Below are 21,870 nucleotides of genomic sequence, written 5' to 3'. Positions count from 1 at the left end.
TTGGCCACTGAGCTGGCGGAATGGGTGGGGGGGGCGGTTCTGTGCCTCCCGTTTCCAGGAGAGAGCGAGCAGGAGCTGGGGCTCTTCTGAGTTGGTTTTCTGACATGAGCGCCCTCTGTACCTTTCCTGTTGACAGCTACTGACCATCTGTGACCAGCCAGCTGTGTTCCCCAAGAGCTTGTCACCCACATGGCTGTTGTTTGTCTCTGGGAATCATAAGATAAGGAGGTCATTGGACGGGCTTCTGTTGAACAGCTGCATCAGCAACCTCTGTCTCAGCCACGCTCCTGTCTCTAGACAGAGTGCTTTTCTAGGCATCTGTCTTTGACTCAGTCTATTCCCTCTCCTTCAAGGGTTCTCACATCACCCAGAGCCTTCCCTCTTCCATGCTGCCTCTAGATTGGTCTTTGCTAATAGCCTCCCATTTGTCCAGGTTTCCATGGTTTCTGTTACTTGTGGTCAACTCTGGTCAGAAAATGGAAAATTTTCATGGTAAATTGCAGAAGCTAACAATTTGTGAGTTTGAAATTGTCCACCAATCTGAGTGGTATGATGAAGTTTCACACTTGTCCCATTTAAACTTAGTCATTCTTTTGTCTAGTGTGACCATGCTGTATGCGATACCTGCCCGTCAGTCATGTCAGAGTCGTGTGTACAATTAGATTGATTGTTGTGGCAACACATCTGCATGTTAAAGTCATCCATATTTTATTTAATAATGACCATAAAGTGCAAATTTTATTACATACTTTTTCCTCTGAGACAAGGGCTCCTTTAGACCGGCCCAGCCTCAGACCTATTATGTAGCCAAATATGACCTTGAATGCTTTTCATTTTTATTTACTGTTATTGTGTATGGATATGATATGAGTTTAGAGGTAGCCAAGTGGGGGACAACTTGTAGAATGGATCCTCTCCTTGCAGAAGTCCCCCTCTCTTCCTGTAAGGGACCAAACTCAGGTTGTCAGACTTGTGGGACAAGCATTTTACCCACTGAACCAACTCACAGGCCCAGGTCCTTGAACTCTTGATCCTCCTGTAGTTGAACTGTGCACCCTTGGGATAAAGGCTATGGCTGTGTTTACTTCTACCTTTCATTTTGGATCAGATACTGAGTGAGGTGTATGCTACACGCACCATGTTTTTTCTCTTGGGAGTGCTAAAGATGGGAGCTGAACCTTGTACATTAGCTGAGCATTTTGCTACACCCCAGTCTCGGGTCTAACCAGCTTGAAGTAGTGTAATGAACAAAGTTCATATTATTCACAGAAGCAGTTGAATGAGGTATTCTCTTGTTGCCTTGTTAGTCTCTGGGGGCGGGGGTGGAGGCAAGAGAAATCGGAATTATGTGGGGGCTGGTGTTTGGCGGCCAGAGAATGCCACATGCAAGCCTCCCTCACGAGCCACTCTGCTCTGCTGAACTCATGAACTCTCACTTCCAATGCAGGGACAGGATGTCTGGGCTCTGGCTGTCCCAGAGTCGCCGTGAACTCACTCCCAGCATCACAGGGCCACTCTGGCGCCTCTCCTATGGGGGTTATCCACTCAGTGACTTTCCCTTTGAAGGCAACATTTTATTAGGAGTCTGTGTGGGAGCTGAGAAGCTGACACCTGCGGCGTCACCGCAGAGTGACTGCCCAGCCACAGTGTGCTGGCCCACATGCTGGACCCGTTGCCAGAAGCCAGAGACCAGCCGCTCTGCTTCCTAAGTCCCTCTCTATAGATTGTGTTTATCCTCCTGGACCACACAGCAGTTGGCAGCCGCTTAACTCATGTTTCTGAATTACTCTGAGAATCCATAATGAAAAGCTCTACAGACATTTAAAAGAAAGCGTTCTCAAGGCAGCATAATACAACAGATTATAGCAAGGCCAGCTTTTCCTTTTTAAACAAAAATTTAACCCCTTCAATCATCTTTTATTATGTCAAAAGCAATTACTTGGATATGCAGAGGCACTGCAAGAAATGAGTTGTTCTGTGATCTAACCAGCCTGGGCATCACTCTCTTTGACCATCTCCTTCAGTCCTGCGGTGAGTGGTGGGGGGCATGGGTGTGAGGGTGATGGGGGTAGGGTGAAGGGTGGGGTAGTAAGGGTGAGGGGTAGGAAGGGGGTGGAATTGGGTGGGGGTGAGGGTTGGTGGGGTAGTGGGATGGGGTGGGGGATGGGGTGGGGGATGGGGTGGGGGATAGGAGTGGGGGTGGGGGATAGGGGTGAGGGATGGGGGTGGGGGTGGGGGATATGGGTGAGGGATGGGGGTGGGGGATGGGGTGGGGGATGGGGGTGGGAGTGGGGAGGAGATGGACACAGCTGACCTATCCCTGCTGGAGTTCTGTCAGCTGATCCCAGCCAGGCTCAGGCTGGAGCATTTGCGAGCTGGCAGATTTTTGATGCCTTCAAGTGGGATGACTTGAAGGTAGAGGAAACCTGCCTGTCAGCCCAGGTCACAGAAAGTGCTTTCCTCTGCCCTTTCTAGCAGACAGTTCTGGCAGAGAATCCAGCCCATAGGGTTCCCAGGAACCTTCAGTGTTGGAAATCAGGGCGATTAACAGCCCAACTCCCACCTCTGACAAGAAACAGAATCCAATTACTGTTTTACTTGATTAGCATCGACTCTTCCTGGTGGGGGAAGGGGCTGCTTTTGATAATGGCTCCAAGGCACCGAGCACAAACACATCATTTTCTCCTGCTAACTGCTGACCACATAATTGCACAAAAAAGAGCAACAGCTTGTAAGGACAAGATAATTACAGGCCCATTCCCGCACTTTCGAGAAGTTTTCAAAATATACTCTGCAATTATTTTTAGTCCTTTCCAAACACCTCTGGAAAGAAATGACATCAGTCCCTGAGGGATGTTTTGTCAAGAGCAACATCTCCTCCACGGGATTCCTGAGGATAACTGTGGGTGCCCTTAGGCATGTCCACACTCTGGTTATGACAGTTTGGAACGTGCATCACACAGAAAGCAAAGGAATTTCTGTATAGGAATGAGAGGTGTCTCTCTGGCCAAAGAAAGCACGGGACGAAACCTCATGAAGTCTTTGATGGTTCAGCCAGAGTTGCAGGCTGGGCTGGCTTCCATGGGGAATGCAGTGCCCCTCTGCCGGGGCCACACACAGAGGCCTGGTGTACCAGCGTTGATCTGTAAACAATGTCATGCCTATTTAGGGAACTGTTCAAATAGATACAATCTAGAGAAAGAATATCACGGAATGATGAATCCCGAGAACTCAAGGACAAGTTCTGACTATGGCCAGCTAATGGCCTGTTATAGTTTGACTCTAGAATATTCCTGAAGGTATTTATGTTTAAGACGTGTTCCTGTTGTTCTGGCTGGAATGTGGAATGTCCCCCACAGCCTGAGCAGGTGAACATTTGATTATCAGCTGGTGGTGCAGGCTGCTTAGGACATTGTGGAACCGTTGGGTGACAAGCTATGGTGGACCATGATACAATTATAGCTTATAGCAATTGGTAGCTCAGTTGTCAACCCACCTGAGAAATTATTCTCAGATGGGGGGGACCCTGCCTGGCAAAGCCAGCAGGGCAGACTCTGAAAACTGCTGCTTTCATCTGTAATTTCGCTTGTGTAATAACAGCTATGATAGCTCACCATTACTATGCATTTTCATGTAATGTGTACATGTAATCTCATGATTACATCTCAATCTTATGGGCACCCATACTTGTGGATGGTCAAAAAGATGGCTTCTCTCTACACTAAGTTCTCCACATTACAGTGAGAAACTTAGAAGCCTGTTCTCTATCATTAGCCTTACTGACAGAGCCAGTTGGCCAGACATGCATCCTTCTGGTCAAATCACAAAAGGAACTTTGACTTATGAAACTGCAGGCATCTGGCCTTGTAAGACGTAAGCCTTCAGAGGACTTATGATAAATTAGGGTGGTGTTGCAGATGTCTGTCCTTGTTCTGTCTTAGTCCTTCAAGAGACCAATAGCACCTACCTGACTAACCATGTCCAGATGTTAGTAATCCACTTAAGAAATGTAAAATAATGCACTCCCTCTTTGCCTTTTCCTTAGCTCTCTCAATGGGTTAGTTTCCTCCATTTGTAACCTGTAGCGGTCCCTTTAAAAGATGATCAGGATCTCCTCACAGCTGCTGCTGTGATTAGCTACAAACTAGCTGATAAGTTTTGCTACATAATTCCAAGAATGTCTGTGTCCCTGAGAATTTTCCTTGCAGCTTTTTTTAAAAAAGGTATTTATTATGTATACAGTGTTCTGCTCGCATGACAGAAGAGGGCACCAGATCTCATTCTAGATGGTTATGAGCCACCATGTGGTTGCTGGGAATTGAACTCAGGACCTCTGGAAGAGCAGCAGGTGCTCTTAACCTCTGGAGCCATCTCTCCAGCCCCTCCTTGTAGCTTTTTATATTACAAATTGCTAATGGATATATATTTGAAAATTTGTTATGGCAGAAGAAATAGATTGAGAAGAAATAAGATGGAGGAGAAGAAGGAGAAGAAGGGATGCAGAGTAATCAGAACAAGAATGAATTGGAACAGAGTATTATAACAGGTAATTGGATTTAGAATTGAGACAGAATTTGAGCAAAGAAATTAAAAATAATTAGGAGAAAGAAATAAAGAGCACACGAATAGAAAGAATGTGTGAGAGGAGATTCTTTTCCTACAGCCATCAGACTTTAGTTCCTATGCTTACTCTGACTTCTCTTTTTGAACCCCAAATGAAAGCCTTTAAAGCAGGCCCTTTAAGGTTTTCAGTAATTGGGACTATGGTGTCACTTGGGGAAGAATGTCACTAAAGGTGGCCTTGAAGGTGATATCTACTTCTGACTCCAGCCCAAGCTCTCTGTGTCTTGTCTACCATGGCATGAGCGAGCATCCTGACGAAGTGCCCATGGGCACAGACTAAGCTGCCTTAGCCACTGTGCTCTATCTGCCGTGAAACTTATTAAAAACAACCATGTCCTCTCTTAAGTAGCTTCAGTCTAGGGTTCGAGCACCACGACAAATTAACTGCTACACCTAAGGCACTGCTGGGAGATGATGGAGCCCTTAGGAGACAGAGCCTAGCAGAAGAGTGTGTGTGTGCATGTATGTGTGTATCAGAGGTCAATTCGGGGTGCCTTTTTCAGTTGCTTTGCACCTTCCTTTTTGAGAGAGGGTCTCTCACTGATCCTGGAACTCATCAATTCTGCTCGACTGGCTGGCCAGTGATCCACAGGCTCCTCTTGTCTGCCTTCCCAGTGCTGGAACCACAGGTGCATGCCACACCAAGCTTTTTTTTTTTTTTTTTTTTAACATGGGTGTTGGGGATCAAATTCAGGTCCTCATGCTTGAATGGTAAGCAGGTTTCCCACTGAGTCAACTCCCCACTCCAATGGGAATTTATAGGTCAATGGGGTATACCATTGTAGGAGACTTTGGACGCTTCCTCTCAGCTGCTCAGAGATAAGACATTTTGTTTCTCAATATGTTCCTCATCTACCTTGCTTCAGGTCCCAAAGCCTGGAACCCCTGTCATAAATGCAACATCTAGAACCAAGAGCCAAAATAAGCCCTCTCCCCATCTAAGTTGATTTCCCCAGGGCTTTGGCGATTATTACTTGCTTTCTCTATCATCTGTAATGACCTGATTCATGTTTTTCAATTCATACACTGGAGTCCCAGACCCCCCGTCCCTCAGAATGTGAAGTATTTGGACAAGCCAAGTGAATTCAGGGAGATGTGGCCATAGACAAAAATGTGACATATTTGGAGACAGGCTTTGAAGAACTAAGCCAAAATGAGGCCACTACAGAAAGCCCTATCTCATCTGGCTGGCATCTTTATAGGAAGAGATTAGAGCCAGACGTGCAAACAGACCAACCAAGAAACAGAGAGAAACAAAGCTCTGGACTCAACCCTGAAGGTGTGTGTGGGATGCCGAAGGGTGACCGTTTTATTGAGGTGTAACACATACAAGCTATAACACCCACATGTACCATTTGGTAAAGTTGACATGTGTACGCACGGGAGAAAGCTCACCACGTCCAAGTTCAACTTTTCCCCTTCTCTTCCAAATGCATCCTCATGCCCTGTCACTCCTGCCCCAAGCCCTCCCAGACAATTTCGGATCAGCTCTCATCAGCACAATCAGTTTGTATTTTCTCTTACTCGACATACAGGGGTTTGAGGCACGGGACCCTTTTGAGTGGGGCCTCCTTCACTTGGATATGATTCTCTCGAGATTGACAGTGTTGTCTGTGGCACAGGTCAGAAGCTCATTTCTCCCATTGCTGCACAGCATAGGCATGTAAGGCTGGCCCGCCATGTGCTCATGGCTTTGTCCGCCAACCTTTGGCATAGTTAAATTGTTTCCAGTTCTTGGTCATCACAGTTCATGAGAACATTCGTTTTGTGGAGAATGAGGATCCCTGCTTTGTAATGGTGAGCACTAGAGGCTCAGAGCAGCAAAAGCAAGGCAGCTTATTTTATGATCTTGCAAGGTGGGCACTGGTGCAGACAAACGACTGGCAAGGACCGAGCACAGGGAGCATTTATAACCCTGAACGCAGGTCCCTCCCTCCTGTCCTCATTGACCGAGTACTCGGGGTACAGTCTTTCACGTCAACTGCCTTGACCTTGAGATCCTTCTGCCTTAGCCCTAGAGTCTGCTGGGATTCTAGGCCTTTACAAGTAGCAGAGTTTGATTTCATTTTAATGAATTTATTTTTGTTTCTATTTTTGCTCCTGTTTTCTTCAGTTTATAGGCAATTTGGAAGTGCGTTATTTCATTTCCAAATATTTGGGTATTTTATAGTGAATCATTATTGTTTTAAACTTCACTCTCTATTAGTCAGAGAACATTTGTTCATGTGACGTGACTTCTTTAAAATGTGTTATCAGAAATATTTAATGTGCCATTCACTTGTATGCCCCTGAATATGATCTATCTTCATACATAGGTCATGTGAACGTAAGAGACACTGTGCTCAGCTGGGAGTGTACACACCTGTGACTGAGCATTGGCCACTGGGTGAGGCTCTGGGTTCAGTCAACAACCAAAGGAAAAGTAGGGAAGAGTAGAGGGAAAGGGGGAAGGAAAGGAAGGAAGGAGGGGAAGTGGGAGTGTGTCTGCGATAAAAACATTCCAGAAATATCAATAAAGCTTTTATGTGTAAGGTCAGAAGTTGTGTTCAAGTCTTCTATATTCTCAGAGACAGCCATGGTCACTCCCAGGCACAGGATGGCTCTCCACCCAAATGCTGTCTGGATAGTGTGGTGACCACATATACACACACCCAAGAAGACACCAAGAGGCTTGTTAACCCACAGAATGAGGCTTTCTAGAACAGGATGCCTTCTTAGTAGATCCCAAGTTGACAGGACAAGGATAAAATACTGGCTATGGGCTTTCGCAATGGTCGGGTCAGGGAAAGCTGAGGACACATAGGAGGGGGCCATATTTGATGGGATCCTTTACTGCTACCAATGGAAGAAACAGTCATGCTATCCTCTCAGCCTTCCCAGATAGGTGGCAGAAGGAAAGAAGGAAGGGGTGAGGCATTAGACACTGGGCCAGACTCTTGGTCTGGTGTGTCTTCTTCTTGTCCCGTTCATTATTAAACTGGAAACCAAAATGATTATCACGGATTTCTCTTTGCAGTTTGTCAGTTTTGCTCACATAGTTCGAAGCACTGTCGTGAGGCACACGGGCATGTGGAACTTAGCGAGTTGACCCTTTTGTCATTGTGGAATGGTTCTTTTAACTGGCAATAAGAGTTACTGTCAAAACTGCATTGATGAGACCCACTCATGCCTCCTCCGTTTGGTTAGTGTTAGGATGGTATGGCCATGATCGCCTTTTACTTTCGTGTGTCCATCTCTACCAGAGCCACTTCCACTTCCTCTCGTTGGGATGGTGAACCCGTGTTCACTTTTACCTTATCCTTTGTCTTTATTATATTTGAGGCATTTTTAAAAACTATAGGCAACATGTCTGAGTCATGTTGTAAATTTTTTAGTTTTCCAGACAGGGTTTCTCTGTGTAGCCCTGGCTATCCTAAAACTTGCTCTGTAGACCAGGCTGGCCTCAAACTCACAAAGAACCACCTGCCTCTGCCTCCCGAGTGCTGGTATTAAAGGTGTGCGCCACCTCCACCACCAGACTGAATCCTGCTGTTTATTAAATCTAATGACAATTTCTTACAACTGGTATATATACATATATATATATATATATATATGTATGTAATTCCAAAATTGATCATTACTAACCCATCACCTTGCTATTTGATTTTGATCTTGTTTACTCTTTGGTCCTCTTTTCCTGTGGCCCTGTGACCTTAAATTCTAAAACAACTTCTGTAGCCCTTGGTGCCTGTCTGGCCAACTGACCCATGTGCCGCTGGCTGAGTGGGTAACCACTGTCCATGGTCCTGTGTAGTCTATGATTCTGCAGGAAGAGGCTGCATGGGCTCTACCTCATGTGCCTATGTGGGGGCTCAGAGAAGTTGCTCCTTGCTCCGAGTTTACTACCATTGGATTTCTTCCTTCCTCCCTCTGTTCTCTTTGTAGAATTGGTTGGTATTCACTTGTTAGCTTTAAGGTACAAGTAGAGACAAGTAAGTACAGATAGTCTCCACCTTACAAAGGACCAGTAAGCCATATTCTATATACTGAAAGCTATATTCTTCTAAATTCCTACATTGAGGACCCAATCCCCCTGTAACTGTATAGGGACTTTATGAAGATCAAATGCAATCCTAAGAGTGAGGTCCTTGAACTACTTTTACATGAAACTAGTAAAGAGCCATCAAATGAGGCTGCTATTATGTTGCCACATTTTTAATAAAATGAAAACCTTGAAATCTTAAAAAAAAAAGTGGGGCCCTCATCTGCTAAGACTAATATCCTATAAAGAGCACAAATGAATCTTTCTGTGCAGAGAGAGGGGTCATGGGGGCACAGAGTGAGATGGGCAATATGTACAAACCAAGAGAGCAGCTCTACAATTTAGCTACTACGTAGGCACTTGGTCTCGGACGTCTAGCCTCTGGAATGGTGAGTGATACACAAGCGAGCTAACCAGTCTATGGTATTTTATATGGCAACTCTGAATGACCAAGTCACCATTTGCTTTGGTTTCCTGCAAGTCAAGGCTGGGCTCCCAGTCTAGGGCACCAAGTTGCTGGTGTACACGACACAGATGTAGTCTCGTGACCTTGACTACTGGGGATGTTGGCGGAATGTGAAGCTCTGTATGCCGAGGTTTCCTGGGTCTTAGAGAATCAGCTAGATCTCCAACAAGGCATACTTTAAATCTCAGGGGCTGAGCACTTAGTCATAATGGATATAAGTGATATCTAGAGATGTCAGAAACCTCCTTAATGTCCTAGCACTGTCTGCGGTCCCCAGTGGTGACACGTCTGAGTATTTGTGAACATATGCTCCCATGCTTGGCTGGAGCACGCCCTGAACTGCAGCTGCAGACTAGCAACACCCGGGTCCAGTTTTGTCGTGTTTTGATGTTCAAAACCCTAGGAGCTCTGTCCGAGGCCCATTTCTGTGAGTTGCTGGGCTACTGAAAATTATCTCCACATGTCAAGGCAACTCAGAGGTCATCAGCATTTCTTTAAAAGTGCACATGAATTCATGTGTGTGGCCAGAGGACACCACCAGGTGATTCCTCAAGTCCTCTCCACCTCTCTTCTTGTGTATATAGTGTGTGTGTGTGTGTGTGTGTGCGCGCGCACGCGTGCACTAGTGAGATGATGCACTTGTAGGGTTAGAGGTCAACTCCGGGTTATCTGTCTCTCTATGGCTCTCCACTTTATTTGTTCGGACAGGTCTCTGAACCTAGTTTAGCATTTTGGGTCAGCCAGATCACAGCAAGCCCTAGGGATCTGTACTCAGGTACATAAGCTTGTATAAGCAAGCATGTTGTCCACTGAGCTATTTCCCTAGGCCTACTTATCTGTCCTAGGCAGTCTCTCATTGGCTTCGAACTCTCCAAGTAAGCTAGACTGTCTATCCAACGATTTCCAGGGGGTCCTTCTGTTTCTACCTCCATAGCACTGGGATTACAAGGTAGGCCACCACACCTGACCTTTTGAATATAGGTTCTGAAGATTGAACTCAGGTCAAGTATTACTGACTGAGCCACCTCCCCAGCCTGTTTTTCTGCTTTCCATGTGAGCTTTGGACATACCCTGCCATGGGGAATATAACTCTTCCTGAAGCTAGCAGTCCTGTCCTCCACCCCCAGGAGGCTTCAGGTTCCGAGTTTGCTCAGTCCTTTCCTGGTGGTACCCACGAGTTCTGGAAAGCAGGCTCACGAAAAGACCTCGACGATGCTCTTCCTTTAATGGGAATGGATGACTTTGGTGTCTTTGGGCCAGAGAAAAGATCATGTGACAAGGAGCTGAGTAAGCAAAAGGGCCCTTGAATCTGTGTCTGAGAAGGGGCACTGGGTGATGAGAGCCTCCAGGGCCTGGCAGAGAATGGGCTGAACCCTCCCCCACTGCCCTCCCCACCCCATCTATCTCCTGCCTGCCCCGATGACCAGTGGAAAGGAGGAAGTTTGAAATACCAAAGTCCTGTCTCCCCCAAAATATGTTTTATTCTTGCATTACATTTGTGTTTCCAATTGTGAATAAAAAAATGGTTAGAAAGTGGTTACAAAACAGCGTGAGTGGGCTAGGAGTGGCTGCCCTGGAGTCTGTCAGTTCTTCGCCTGGATGATGCACTGTGGGCCTGGCGTAGAGGCCGGCTCAGTCGGGTTTTTCACTCTCAGGATCTAGAAAACAAAATGGCCACAGCTCACTACAGGCCTCGGAGGCACTGGCCTCACCCAAGGCTGGGCCCTGATGCCCCTGCACACAGCCCTGCCTAGGCACCTTTCCCAGGAGCTACTAAAATAAGGTAGAACCATGGGGCCAGAGCCATGCCAGGACGAGACTGTGCGTTGTACAGCATTCTATTCTCTGCACAGAGCAGGGCTGACTGTCACCTGGTTGTCTTCTTCTAAGGAACAGCTAGTCACTCAGCAATGACTGCCTAAGTCTGGAAAGACGAGGCTTCACCCCTGTCCTGCTGAACCATCCTAGACTGAGCTGGCCTTGGCCTGGGAGAAAACAGTAGCCTTCAATTTCTGCTTCTGAATAGGGCCCATGCCAAGATGAGGTACAATGATACAGCTGCAGGGGTCTGAGCAGAGGAAGGAAGCCTAGTGCTGTGTCTTAGGACAGCCACCTCTAGCAGAATGTACCCCATGTTGTCAGGGCCAGGTCTGCAGCGCACATACACAAGGCTGTCCGTGAAGTGCTTGCTGGACCACTTAGCGCAGTCTTCTCCCTAAACCATCACCTTCCATAATGCCCTGGGCTCCCTGGAAGGCCAGTGCCTCTCATATGACTGTGGTCGGCGCCTGCCCAGCTTTACTCAGCAAACCCAAGAGCCTGGAAGAGAAGCCCCAACCATGAGGAAGGCGGTAACCAGGAGCTCCTAGGACTCATACCATGGGGGTTTTCTAGGACCTCGTGACAGCTCTGATGGGACTGGAAATGCAGTCTGCTCTCTGTGAGACGCACTCTTTCTCCCTGCACTTCTGAAAGCAATGCAGATGCAGTCTGGCTTGCAGCCCAGCCAATAGTCTGCAGAGCAGGCTGCAATGCCAGGCTTGAGGTAATGGCCTGGTGACAGTGGGCCTGGGCCACACCCAGCAGGCGCGCTGCTGGGAGACAGGCAACCTCACCAGAGGTTTGGCTCTTGTCTCCCAGCCCTATGAGTTCCACCCTCCGGGGTACAGGACGCATGGCTGCTGGCTCCAGGCAGAGGTCAGGGCAGGCCCACCTAGACGACCCATACCTATCTTTTACAAGGCCATAGTTTGGCTTTGGTATGAACAGAGGGCAAGAAAAAAGCTGTCATTTCACAGTATTTTCAAGCAAACGTTTATTTTTCTCCTTCGCACATACAGTCTCGTGGAGATCCCATGCCACTAGCGTTCTCACAGTAGGAAAGGACTTGGGCGCGGGAGGAGTGAGAGAAGGCAGGCTCCCCTTCACTAGGAAGTGGGCCTGTGTGGTTTTCAGACCAGACACAGAGAACAGAAATCTCTTATTGCAGTATTGTGGCCCGGCAGATGACTCTGCTCAGCCCCCTGAAAATTCAATTCTAACTGAATTGATGGAATAGTGTATTTAAACCAAAATAACTGAGCTGGTTCTCAGGAGTACAGCTCAACTGTACAGTTCACAGCAGGGTCACCCCAGGCAGCCCACCCTCCAATCGGAGGCGTAAAACATTTGTTCAGAGGGAGTCAGGGGCTTTCATCTCCCCTCAGGACAAGTATCATGGAAGCCTCCAGAAATGCTCCACCCCTCAGCAGGCAGGCCTGAGGACGGCCTGGAGAGGAATTTGCAGGGAAGCGTGGGCAGAGCACAGACTTCTATGAAAACCATGGATAAGGAAGAAAGTGAGTGGGGACCCCTGAGCTGAATGATGGTGTTTGCCTGTACGGGGCTCCTAACAGCCTGCTGGCTATCAAGGCATTCACCCGTTTGTTTCTTGGCAGGATCCTCATGGCTCAGCAAAGCTGCTGACCCTCCTCACAGGGAGTGTCAACTTCAGGTGGGCCCTGTGGTTCTGTTACTGAAGACACCCAGGGTGACCTCACTCTATCACGGACTGAGCAAGGTTCATCCAGCATTTACAGGTCACATTGTCAATGTTCACTTTAGTTTCTGTTTTTAGGCATTTACACTAGAACTAACTATCCACTTCATATCTGTACCCCATTCCCATCTCTGCAACATAACACAGTGGAGACAGCAACGCGCATGTCAACTGTAATGAGATCCACCTTTGCTTTTGGATCAGTGGCCTTTTTAAACATGTCTTTCCATCAGGAAACAGAAAAGCTGGAATTCAAGGCACTGGGCTGCTGCAGGGGGGATGACGAGGTTCTAATCCTCAATCAAGGACAGGCAATGGGGTGTGAAGACTGCCTGTGTTGACTGCAGGGACCTAAGGGTGAGGGGGGTCTGAGGCAGCGGGGGAAGTGTCTTGCTGCCCTCTCATGCCCCCTGGGCTGGAGCTCTCTGCCCTGTGCCCATGTGAAGGAGCCATGAGGAGGCCAAACCACATGCTTCCGAGTGCTCCATCTGGCCAGGGCATGGCAGAGAGCTACGTGATGTGGAGCCGGGGGCCTGGCGTGCTGATAACAGGTGGCCGCAGAAACACTGGCAGCACAGGGACCTTAGGAGGGCTCTGACTTCCCCAAGCGCCCTGTGAGTTCCCTGAGGCCACCCAGGGCCCCCAGGACACAGGAACAGGGAGCAGGCCTCCATACTGACTCAGAGGCAGTGCACAGGGAGGGCCTGAGAGGCTGGAGAGGACAGTACCTGGTATGGGCACAGGCAGGGCTGGGGTGGCTCCAGGAATGGTTGTGGTGGACAGAGGGCCGGGTGCTGGGGCCAAACACGGTGTCCCCCCTCCTGCTCGAGGCACAGTTGTCTATGAGACACAGAAACAAAGAGGAAGGCACAGGGGGCTGCAGTCAGTTGGTCTCCTGTGTAGTCCAAGGGCTGATGTGGGAAGCAGCTGCCCTCCCGCCCCTGATCACTACACTGGGGGCTAGGCACCTGTGGGCCATATGCTCCAGCTGTCCATAAGCCAGACGGGGTTTGGAGCAGAACCTGCTGGGTGTGGAAGGGTACATGAGTGACTCGCACACTTCCACCCAGGTGACACCATGGCCTAGTAACCACTATGCACCTACAGTAGCCCAGGAGGCGTGCAGGAGCAGGAACTCTGGGGCAGCCCTCTGTACTCCCAGTCAGGCGCAGTGGCCTTAGAGGCAGGGAAAGGAGCGGTTGATGGCTTCCAGAACCAGCACCTCTGATGTCCGGACTGGACGTGACTACAGTGAGAGAGATCAAGAACTGGCAGTCTGCAGCATCTACATCTACACAGAAATAATTGGGAAACCGAAGACAGTAACTACAAAAAGTTTAGCATTCCAGTCCAGTGGGTTTTGCTGCCTCACAGAGACAGGAGAAGACACCTACTCCAGGAGAAGCCCTACTGGAAGGCCTATGCTGGAGTTCCCTGGTGAGCACTTGCCTGGCACATATGAGGCCCTGGCTTCTATCCTCTGAACCACACATACACATACACATGACAACACACACCCTAGCCAGTGTTCTCCACACAAGGCAGGATGGAGACTCATCAAGCCCCATACCCTTTACAGAGGCACGCTCAGCAGTGAAGGCCTCCATGGAGCCAGCAGCCATACCTACAGAGGGGGTAACGTTAGGTGCTTCCCCAAAGTGCCTTCATACTTCCGGTCAACACTGTGAGGGGACCCAGCCAAAGTGAGACAAGAGAAGAAAAACCGTATAATAGCAGAAGACAAGACTATGTGTAGAGAAACCCACAGGAAAGGCTGAACTAGCAAGTTTCACAGGACCACAGGCTTCTAGGCACCAGAATTGGTCACATTTATGCATACTAGAAACACTCAATGGGGACATGAAATTTTCAGGACTGCAGTTTGCACTCCCAATCATCAACCACCTCGGGAGGGGTTTGATGAGAGATATTAACACCCTACAAAGATGTAAAGAAACACTCAAGACCGGTAATATGGCGAACCTATTCAGTTCATTGAAAGACTTAATTCATTGTTAAGAGAAGCACCAGTGGGTTGTCTTAAGGACTGCAAACATTTAGGACCCAGGAAACCCAAGAGACTCTCGCAGTTCAACAGTGGATGTCCTAGCCCACCAAATAACAAGCTTATTGCAAAGCTGCAGCAGGGCAATGAGAGTGTTGTTCCCATGATGTTGGGACTGGAAGGAAAGTACTGCAACAAGTGGATAAGCTATGGCCCAGACAACAGCTAACACAGCAAAACTCCTAGAAGAAAAAAAAAAAAAAACTAAAAGTCTTCTGCTTCATGCTTACTACCAAAAAGTAGAAGAGGAAGTTGGAGATCTGTAAGAGTTCCTGTGTAGAAGTGTGGGGACTCGCGCGCAGACTCCTAGTGCTTGCAGTCTGGTGTGGTAGTACATATCTGTGACCCTAGCACTGGGGAGGGGCAGAGAAGGGTGAATGCCTGGAGCTCACTGGCCAGGCAGTCAGTTTAGCTAATTGGTAAGCACCAGGCTCAGAGAGAGGAGACCCTGTCTCAAAAAGGAGAAGGTAGCAAAGGAAAGAGAAAACACTAGATGTTGGCCTTTGGTTTCATAAACATGCCTACATATAAGCACGTGCACACATACAATACACTACATACATGCATGTGCACGCACACACACACCTGGCCAGGCACTCTACAGAAGATGCCTGTTAAAAATGAGAATGTGTGCTCAAAGACAAATCAAGACAATTAAAGTCTAGATCTCAAATTATTTTTACAATTTTTTTTTCCAACACAATATCCTTCACACAATATAACAACCTCACAAGGTGAGACAAGGAACCAAGGAGCAAAGCTGTGGGAAGAAGGAAACCAGGAAACCAGAAGAGACTGTAAATGAGATGCATCACTGAGACATTTGGCTGAGAACTTTAAACTTTTTTTAAAATTACTTTTTATTTATGTGTGTGTGTGTGTGTGTGTGTGTGTGTGTGTGTGTGTGTATGTGTCTCTGTGCAGGTGTCTATGAGGGCAGAAGAGGGCCCCCAATGCTCTGGAGCTGGAGTTACAAGCAGTTGTGAGCCTCAAGACATAGGTGCTGGGAACTGAACTTGAGTCCTCTGCAAGAGTCAGAAAGGATAGAATTAGTGGCCTGGCCAATTTAAGAAGTTTTTCTGTTTTACTCTAGTGCTGGGGGCCCAACCCAAGGTCCTCACTAACACTAGGCAAACACTCTGCCACCAATTCACAGTCAAACCTAAGAATCTTTCTAGAGAACATTAAGCCAGAGAGAGAAAGAAATAGTAAGAGTTAGAAATGAAGGAAATATACAGCAGAGAATATCATCAAAGGTAATAAAGTTCTTTGAAGTGGCTCATGAAATTAACAAAACCTTAAGATATAAGGACAAACGGCACGAAGGGAAGGAAGGACAGACACACAGAGGAACAGAGACAGAAACACACAGAAGGAAGTGGGGCATAAATTACCAATACCAGGTACGACACACAGCTTGGGGATCGGGCAAACAGCAACAAAAGGCTTTAGAGCGATTAAATGGCAACTGATTTGAAAGTTTAGACATATTTAGGGAAGAAGTAGTAACTACTAGGGAAGCAGAATTGAACAAGACTGTCAAGACAGAACACTCAAACGGCGTTAGGACTGGAAAAGAAACCAGATTCTTAAGGAAAGCCTTCCCCAAGAGATGGATAGATGTGTGATGAGTTCTGCCAGCATCACCTACTGTAGGAGGTAGCAAGCAATATTCACAGCAGGCTTCCAATTCCTTGTGTGTTTGGGAGGATTCAAAGCATAAGTTCACAGAGGGATGTTTTCCACACTGAAAACAGCACCCACAAGATACTTCAGCCTAGATGGATTCACCCATGAGCTTTGGGAGTCGTTTAGGGTAGAAATAACAACCAATCTTCCACAAATTCCTCCAGAAAGTTGGAGACATGGGGACACTCCTACAGCTAGCTCTCTCAAAATCGTAATGTGTGCCAAGACCTGCAAGGGTGGCTACTTGTCCTGCCTCATGTTGGCTCCAGTTGGATACAGCTGCCACTCAGGAGTGAGGGGTACGCCTGCCCTTCCTATAGCCTGGAGACAAGTGGACGTAATGCAGATGGAGGTGTGTCTGTCCACAAAGAAGGTGTGTGGCCTACTTGGGACTGCCTAAGGATTCTGCTGTACCTGAGTTCTAGGGTCACAGGCTCAGCCTGTTCCCTGCTGGCCACAAGGACCACAGGAAGTCACTTTTACCTCCTACTCACCACAGGGGCAAAGGCCTATTTCTTTCTTTCTTTCTTTCTTTCTTTCTTTCTTTCTTTCTTTCTTTCTTTCTTTCTTTCTTTCTTTCTTTCTTTCTTTCTTTTTGAGAGAGGGTTTCTTGGAACTCACTCTGTAGACCAGGCTGACCTCAAACTCAAAAATCCACCTGCCTCTGCCTCGTGAATTGCTGGGATTAAAAGTATGTGCCACCACCACCACCCAGCAAGGCCTAATTCTTTTGGAGGAGACGGACCCTGATCATGAAAGTCAAGTCCTTAGCATGATGGTCATCTGGCACACGGGATTCCAGCAACAGCTCACAGCTACTATGCCTACCATATCCCTCCCAGTAGAGCCTGTGCCCTTGCTCACTCACAGCCCGTGTCTCGCCTGAGGCCTCCATGTCATGCAGCTTCTGCGTCTGCTTCAGCTGGTTGAGTGTGGGCTTCAGCTGCGCCGCCCCCACCGTCTTTGTCGTCCACTCGTCCACCAGCTTGTGCAGATCATCGGTGAAGGTGCCTTTCTTGTTGTTGCTGTTGTTCACCTGTGCCTGGACGTGCAGGGTGGGCTGGGGACCTGGCTCAGGGCCTGGGGCCAGGCTGCTGGTGGAAGACCCTGGGGAGTCATACAGGCCAGGATTGGTGACGCCACACACTCACTCAGCACCATGGACAGGCTGGCCGCAGTCATTCTCACACGATGGCTGGGACAATCAATGGCCTCACTCTGGCCAAGCAACACCTTGCTTCAAGAGGCGGTCTGCATCAGTGGGCCTTGCTGCCCGGTGTTAGGCACCATGAGGCTCTGTGTAGGCTATGGGTGACTGGGCTGTGCCAGGCAGCCTCACTTGTTTCTTAAGCCAGGACAGGAAGACGACCCTGAGCAGGTGGCATTCTCCATTAACAGTCTCCCATTGGCCCTACAACAGCATATTCCACGAGACCCACACATGTGAGAGCATGGGGAACTCATGGCACAGCCAGACACACATGGGCACTGGCATCCCAGGGGCAGAGGCAGAATCTCAGGGTACTCTCTGGCCTACTTTGTAGAATGTTCAGCATGTGAGTGCCACCACCAGCCTTCCAGCACCCCCTGGGCAGACTGTTCACTGTGCTCCTGTGTATTTTAGCTGCTTATTAGCTTGGAACTCAAGACAAGAAAATGGTGCCTTTGCTTATCCGAGCACTTGGAAAGGTGGTAATAAAAGATACCACACCTAGAGTCCCTCGGGTGGGCTCCACACCCTCCAAGCCATAGCTTGGTGATACTGGGAGGCTGGGAGCCAGGAGTCACTCTGCAGACTAGAGAGCTTGCCTGCTTCTGTGAGAGATTGTTTTTATGGCCCACACAGGACTTATTGAATTGCCTCCTCCCTTCCTCCCCTACCCATGCACGTAATTCCACCTAGCAATTTTGAATAAGCCAATTTAAAATGTTTATACACATCACCAAAAAAAAAAAAAACAAAAAAAAAACAAAAAAACAAAACCCAGACAGCTAATGACCATCTCTTCAAACAAGCTGTTCCAAAATGTAGTGAACTTTAGTGGCCAGCAATGGGGAAGCATAAACAAAGGGTCACACGTTAGTGATGAGACTCAACACACAGCTACTGCTACATGAGGTTTTCAGCCAGGAAAAAAAAAAAAAAAGATGAAGGGGATTAAAAAACAAAAAGACAAGGAAGTGCAAAGGGATGTGTGTGAGTGGCCCAGGGCGACCAACAACCTTCCAGTCTGGGTATCTCTCCTTGGGAAGCACTCATCATTAACACTTCAAAGAAGCACTGCTGCCTAAGGTTTTGGAAGGACCCAATTAATAAACACTAATATGTGGACACTACGGAAGGACCGGCCTATTAAGAAGTGACTGGCAAGATGGCACAAACGCTAGGAACCATGGAGACACAAAGAGGAGCTGGGAGGAAGCAGCTATCCAGACAGGCAGAAGCGAAGCAGAACCCTGTGGGTCAGGGGCAGAACAGGCCACACGTCCGTGGGAGGCCCTGATACGCACTAGCCACAACAAAGCCCATGCGATGAGAGGGGACAGAGGGGGGAAAAAAACCACAAAAACCAGATAATTACTACTGCTGTGTTCTTTGCCTAGGCAGAGACGCTTCAGGGCTGACCCTGTAAGGGAAGAACAAAGGACACAAGACCACAGGGTTAGGCAGAACAGCACACACCACATGTAAGCAAAAGTCATCAGTGTGCAGGGAGGGACAGACACAGGCAGCAGTCGGAGAGGGAGGCCAGCCTGGCCTGGGAGAAGGGGTGACATCCCCGGAGGTCGTGTGCAGGCTCTTATGGCCTTCGCTGAGGAGGCGGAGGTGCTAGGGAAAGCCCCCAAGCTTCAGGGAGAAGTGTTTTGTCTCTAAAAGCATATTCCAGAAAAAGAGAAAGAAAAAAGAAAAACCAGAAAAATAAACCAAAAAAAAAAAAAATTGCAAAGCACACCGCATGGGTTTCAAACACCAGGCCTTTGTGAGTCCCACTGGTTGAGGCAGGGAAACCCACTGAAAGTCAGCCATGGGGTCCCCGAATGGAGCCAGGCTCAGCCTGGGCTGGCCACCAAGGCCACCAGAGGTTTTCCAAGTGCAAAAAGATACATTGTTTTGCAGGTCTGAGGCCAATTCTGGATCCCAGATGGCTGCCTTGGACTAGGTCAGATGAGCATCTTAGAAGGGTTATTAGTGAGTCTATCTTGGGGTTGATAAGGATTTGGGGAGACATCGTGCCTCTTCTCTGCCAACTCACTTTCCCCACGGGCATGGGAAGCAGGCTTACTGGACCATCACTACAACAGCTCTAGCCCCACTGTCCTGAGTTTGTCTGGGGTCCCGTGGGCAACTTACAGAATGTGACATCTGGCAGTGTAGAGGGGTAGAGTGACCCAGTGACCCAGGGCTAGCCTGGGCTACAGCATGTGCTGTGATTCTATCTTAACCTACAGCCACTCCGGGAGCCACAAGTGGCAAGGAAGAGCTCAGACTTCCCCAAGGTCACTTGGCAAAGCCACACTAGCATAGTAGGTCTGTATTCCAGCCCCATCTCCCTTCTCCTAAACACATGCTCCAGGAAGGGGGTGCTCTCACACAAGGCACTGGCTCACAGGCCTGGTACTCTTGCCCTGAGGGATAGGATAGTGCATAACCGCTGGCCACACCCCAGTCGGAATTAGCCCGTGTATCAGACCTGAAGCACAGCTGCAATGGATTTACTCACTTTAGTTTATTCTGTACGGTTTCTAAGGTTACAGTGGGGCAATGGGGTATTTGTTGAGTAATTCAATTTTCAAATTGAAAGAGGAGGATAAACAGGAAGGATTTGGAAGATACTGTGTGTTGTGGGGGAAGGAATCTAAGTCTACTTTTGGAGGAAAGGGGGCTGTGGATGCGGGACCCTGTGTGGCTATTGTCACACCGGGTAGAATGCCAGAGGGACTGCTGTGGTTGGCCTTCTTGGATTCCAGACTCAGGTGACCATGGCCATCAGCTCCCATCTTCCATATTGCCCCTGGATTGACCAGAGTAGGCAATGCTAGTCTTTGGACAAATCAGTCGGTGTTTGTCATTTTATGTCAACACTTAGGCCACACTGCTCTCTGGCAGGGCTTAGTGCAGTCTTAGGGGAACATCTAGGACTCCATGTTGAAAGTCCTGCATATCCCTAGATGGCTCCCAATATACCAACGGACAGGGTCTCTACCTGGGGCATCTGATGAACAAGCTTGGCCCCCGTCACTACTATGCCAGGATAGGTACTTTGCAGCCTCCTGCTACTCAGGATAGCACTAGGTGAGTAGATCAAACCAGCCAGAGGCAGGATGGTTTCAACCAGTCCCAGCCTGATCTCCCTGGATATCCTATTTGTCCCTGCAATGAGGTGAGGTCTCTGCATAATGCTTTGGTTCAAACCATGAACCACTCATGGGTCAACAGCACATCCTCTCCAGAGTCTCACAGTTACCACCCTGAGGACCTCAGCTGACAACAAGGACTTCTCAAGCATGGCAGATATAAAGGTCAGGAGGAAAGAGAAGGACAAATACTTAAAAGAGGGGCTCCAGCCTCACATCTCTTCTCTGCATCCCAGTATTCAAACATTGATGAGGTTCATAGAACAAGCCTCCTCGGGGAGTCAGCCCTCCTGGTACCAGGTCCCCTATAGCCAGCCCAAGTGTCTCAGCTTCATCCCCATCCCAACCTTCCACAGGCCAGCTCTAACTACAGACCACTAACCGCCCCCAACCTCCACCCCATTCTGATGTCAAGGGTTAATATACCCCCAGAGCTGTTTCTATATTGAACAATCCTTATTCTCAAGTGGTGACAATAACTAAAAAACTACCCAGGATGCATCAGTTCAGAAATGAGGTATCATGGTTTAGTCCATCATGAAACCATTTTTACTAGGCCTTGAGCTGTTTAATCCTGGGTCTTACAGAGCCTGGAGCCAACACGCCTGCTTTCACATCCCTCTATGGCAAGCCTAGGCTACAGAGTGTGTAAGGGGTCTCCCATGTGCCCTGCTGGGGGACCTCACTGGACTCTCTCACCACCAGCAAGAGATAGGAACAATGCAGAGAGGAAGAGGCTGGGAAGGCTTCCGAGGGTTCCCACACCAGATCGGAGGCAAATGAGAACAGGATGAAGTAACAACACACTGTGAGACCTCATGTTTCCTATGGCACAGCAAGAAACAAGAGGTGCCCATGCCTGCCTGAGCATGGGTAGGATAGGACACAAAACAAGTGTCTCAATCGGCTGTACCCACAGTTTCTCACCAGCAGACACCCAAGTTCAGCCTTGGGTTCTGACTTGAATCTTTCCTCCTCAGTTCCATGGCCATTGTTTTTTAGAATAAATATGGCTGATTGAATGCCACTGTCTACCATAGGAAGGGACATGCAAGTGAGTCATTGGGTCTGTGCCAGGACCCTGTCCAGACTGGGAGGAGGGAACTGAT

At 48.4% G+C, this 21,870-nt stretch overlaps 1 protein-coding gene across 1 annotated transcript in view; it reads right to left on the bottom strand.

The window, feature by feature from the left end:
• Nucleotides 1-10,638: 10,638 nt before the first annotated feature.
• Nucleotides 10,639-21,870, bottom strand: part of Wnk2 (WNK lysine deficient protein kinase 2) — a 112,198-nt gene continuing 100,966 nt past the window's right edge. Inside the window, 4 exon segments of the mRNA XM_038333561.1 lie at nt 10,639-10,771; nt 13,380-13,491; nt 17,274-17,512; nt 18,988-19,032. Of these exon segments, the coding sequence (XP_038189489.1) occupies nt 10,746-10,771; nt 13,380-13,491; nt 17,274-17,512; nt 18,988-19,032 (422 nt within the window). The 3' untranslated portion in view covers nt 10,639-10,745.

The sequence above is a fragment of the Arvicola amphibius genome, chromosome 6, assembly GCF_903992535.2.
Source record: "Arvicola amphibius chromosome 6, mArvAmp1.2, whole genome shotgun sequence".
NCBI classification, from domain to species: domain Eukaryota; kingdom Metazoa; phylum Chordata; class Mammalia; order Rodentia; family Cricetidae; genus Arvicola; species Arvicola amphibius.
This window is presented reverse-complemented; position numbering and strand designations above follow the sequence as displayed.